Raw genomic sequence first — 3818 nt, 5'->3', positions numbered from 1 at the left:
GTGTTTCCTAACAAAGCGTTGCTTCAACTCAGGATGAAGCTTGAAGCACCGTGCTTGGACATGACCAGCTGTACCACAATGATGACAACTAACCTTGCTACTAGAAGCACGAGAACTAAACTTGGCAGCAAGAGCCATCTGATCTGAAACAGAAGATGAGGGAAGAACAGAGGAAGGAAGCAGAGCCACCAATTGAATCAATCAACGACGACACTCCTCATTGTCAATAGTAGCAAAAGCCTCATATAAGGATGGCATAAGTGATGTGCTCAAAATTTGAATACGAAGAGACTCAAATGCAAGTTTTAAACCCATCAAAAATTGATAAGTGTGCTGGCGAGCAAGACGAGCAGACACAAAAGAAGCGGCAACAGCTGGAAAATCACTCAATAACTCATACTGTGCTAACTCCTCCCAGCGAGACTGAAGATACCCAAAAAATTCAGCAACGGTAAAACCCAAAGCTTCTTGAGAGGCATGAGAAATATCCTGATAGAGCTCAAAAATCCTAGCATCATTATGGGCATGTACATACATCTGGGTAAGAGCACTCCTCAACCGAGGAACTGTATCATAGTACATAAACATGTTGTAGATGCGTTCTTCCATAGAGTTGAACATTTAACCAAGTAAGGTGGAATTGTCAATATCCCATTGAACCCGCTTAGGATCATCAGCGAGAGGTTGTATCTCAGTTTCCAAAAGCCATCCAGATTTGCCTCTACCCCCAAGGTAGAGACGTATAGATCGACTCCAAGCCGCAAAGTTACAACCAGTGAGCAACAAACTGGTAATCCGATGAACCGAAACATGGGAGGCCAAGGAAACATCTGAATGAGGTATAATCCTTTGAGTTTGTGTAACAAAGTTAGACATGCTGAAACACTACGAAACAAAAGTAGCGGCGTCACAGAAAAGAGATGCTACCGAACACACCAGCAGCCCAACACAATAGAAAATCAAACTAGAAAGTGCTTACCACATCAGCACAAGAACCCCAGAAGGGTAAAGAGAGAAGAATAACACCCATGAGGGGAAGCCGCACTAGACCCAAGGCAGAAAGGGCCTAGTCGGCACCTAAGGAAGCTGCGACAGTGAGGAAAAGGGACTGCCGAGGGGTTGAGAAGGAAGAGGAAAACTTTTGGCTGGGAGGAGGGAAGAAGAAGGGTTGTTAGGTGGTTGGGTAGGTGGTTTAGGGCTGCCGGCAATAGAAGACAAGGGTGGTGGGTGGCTAGGGTTTGGGTGGGTGGCTAGGGTTTGGCTTTGATACCAAGAAGAGAGTTATAAAATATTGGCTTACCCTAATTTGAGTGAGACCATGTCTATATATAATCAATATAAGATACATGAAAAATGAATTAAATAATTACACAATCAAACCCTAAAATTAAATTCCTAAATTAAATATACAATATTCCGTATTCCAACATTCCATATTCCAACAATTACACAACACACAATTTAATATTCAATCTCCATATTTTTCCGTCCTCACACGAATGGCCAGTGGACACCTTAAACATTCCACTTTCGTCATCCTTACACAAATCAGCTAGTGGATACCTAACAATATCTCCACATTCGTCGCCCTCACGTGAACCGAGCAAGTTGGCACCTCAAACACATTCCCAAATTCGTCGTCCTCACACAAATCAGGCAAGTGGACATCTCAAATGTAACACCCTGCTATTTCATACATGAATCCATCGTAACCAATATACCAATTTACTTCAAAAGCCATCCTGTTCACTGAACTAAAATTCAAATTTACAATTTCCATGTTTACATGTCCATGAAACCTTGTACCCAACTTCAAGTTCAACAAACAAAATGACAATTACAAAAGAAGAACCCTTTGGGTATACAAGACAATAACAAAATAGATTTAACAGTCCTAATACAAAACTATAAGTCTTCACAGCAAAATATTCTCAACTATCAATCCCAACACAGCTTACTTCAAGTCACCACTGTAGTTGTACAACATTATTTCTTGAAAAATAAAATAGGGGTAAGCAACTTGCCCAGTAGGAATACATTTAACCAAGTATTTAATTATTTGAGCAAGCTTATGGCATCACCGAGACAAAATAATCTAAGGATTTTAGGTATACTCGTAATCTTCATCAATTATGTAAATAACATGTCAATTGCACAATATCAATCACCTTTCACTTCCTTGCAACAAAATAATTAAACAATTACATCAATAGAAAATAGACCATGAGTCCTTGTAAGAGTCCAACACCAGTTGCTTTTGTTTTAAAAACCATCCCCACATTTGCCGACTATTATACAGCAGGAAGTGGGCACCCAAGAAAACTATCTGTTTTTTCATTTTCGCCAACTACAATCTGGCAGGACTGTGTGGACACCCAAGAATATTTTTCCCACATTCGTCTAGTGATAAGCCTAGATAGGGCATTTGGGCACCTTTTAAACTCCCCGCGCGGGTACCAACACAACACCACATTTCCAAAACTGACTCTTACTTGGACTTATGCACAGTCAACAATTCAATCACATTTTATTCCATCAGCAAGCATCTAGCATTACAAAAGAATAGAATACAACACAACATTCAAAGAAAAATAACATCCAGGCCACAATTCCTTTACCATATCAACGTCCACATCTTTTATCTCTTTATTATTCACAATATTCCATGAATCAAAGGAAATTCCATTTAATTTAGTGTTTTCTACTAAAATTGAGAATTTAGGGTTTTACCAAATTTGGGTGTTTTTCTCTTTCATCATAGATATGGGTTTTAACAACATTTATATACATGTTTTGAAAAAGGAGTTAAGAAATTTCAAGCAAAAGTCAAGTAAAATGGTTTATTTATGTAAAACATGGGTTTAATCCAACAATATCCTCAAAATAGCTCATAAGTCACAACAACGCCATGAAATCTCTTCAAAATAAAGAAATACTTAGGTAAAAGTATCCCTACCCCAAGATTGGAAGCTAAGGACGAAGACCCATCTTGAAACTCCAATGAAATTGCAAAATAATCGATAAAAATCTTGATCCATGCTTGTTCTTCAACCTTCTTGAAATATTTGGGGTGAATCTTTGGTAAAAAAAAAGAGAAATTAAGAGTTTGGAAGGTTAGGGTTTCGGGTTTGGAAGATGGGAGGAGAAGAGAGGGAGAAAAATAAAAAGTTTTGGGGGCGAAAAAGTCACTTTATAATGTCTGTTAGCGACATGGTCACTCAAGCAAAAGAAGCTTGGCTCGAGCGTAAAAAAGAAGCTCTCAGAATCTCTGAAAATCGCGTAGTTCTCTCGAGCAAAAAAAAGCTCGCTCGAGCGAGCATACTTCCAATACTGAAACTCAAAATTCAAACAGGTATAACTCTCTCATTCGAACTCTGTTTTAGGTCGTTCTTGTGTCCAAATCGAAGCTCCAGAAACAGGCTTTCCAATGGTTCTAGACTCACATTCAAATTCAAAGTATGGAAGGAGAAAAGGGCTAAAGAGTAAAGGTTGGTCAAAAATGAAAACCCAAATTTAGGGTTTTTGATCTAATCTTGCCTAAATACCTTATTAAGGCTGCAATCAAGGTTCCAAACATCACCTAAGGATGCTCTATTATAATATTTAAAGTTCACTTGCCAGCCCATCAATGGCAAGAGTCCAAAAACCATACAAGTTTTAAGGTGACGGGCACCAATTTACATAAATCCCATACAAATTAGAATCCGAGTCGTTACATCAAACACATTACAAAACATTAACATTTTATGCACAACATAAATAATCATAAAGACTCCCCAACTTTACTTATCAATTATCCATTGAGTCCAAAATCAAGA

The 3818-nt window shown here is 38.5% G+C and overlaps 1 protein-coding gene across 1 annotated transcript; it reads right to left on the bottom strand.

Moving 5' to 3' along the window:
- Positions 1-201: 201 nt before the first annotated feature.
- Positions 202-621, bottom strand: LOC145800643 (uncharacterized). Its single transcript, XM_082890359.1, has one exon. The coding sequence runs from the start codon at positions 619-621 to the stop codon at positions 202-204; it is 420 nt and encodes a 139-aa protein (XP_082746485.1).
- Between the last annotated feature and the right edge of the window lie 3197 nt (positions 622-3818).

Source organism: Camellia sinensis, chromosome 10 (assembly GCF_055761805.1).
Source record: "Camellia sinensis isolate YWXY chromosome 10, ASM5576180v1, whole genome shotgun sequence".
Classification (NCBI taxonomy): domain Eukaryota; kingdom Viridiplantae; phylum Streptophyta; class Magnoliopsida; order Ericales; family Theaceae; genus Camellia; species Camellia sinensis.
The sequence above is the reverse complement of the archived record's forward strand: the minus strand, read 5'-3'. Positions and strand labels throughout refer to the sequence as shown.

Bases quoted from the DNA above. Each gene is read 5' to 3' on its own strand.
- LOC145800643 (XM_082890359.1), bottom strand. From the start codon at position 621: ATGTTCAACTCTATGGAAGAACGCATCTACAACATGTTTATGTACTAT.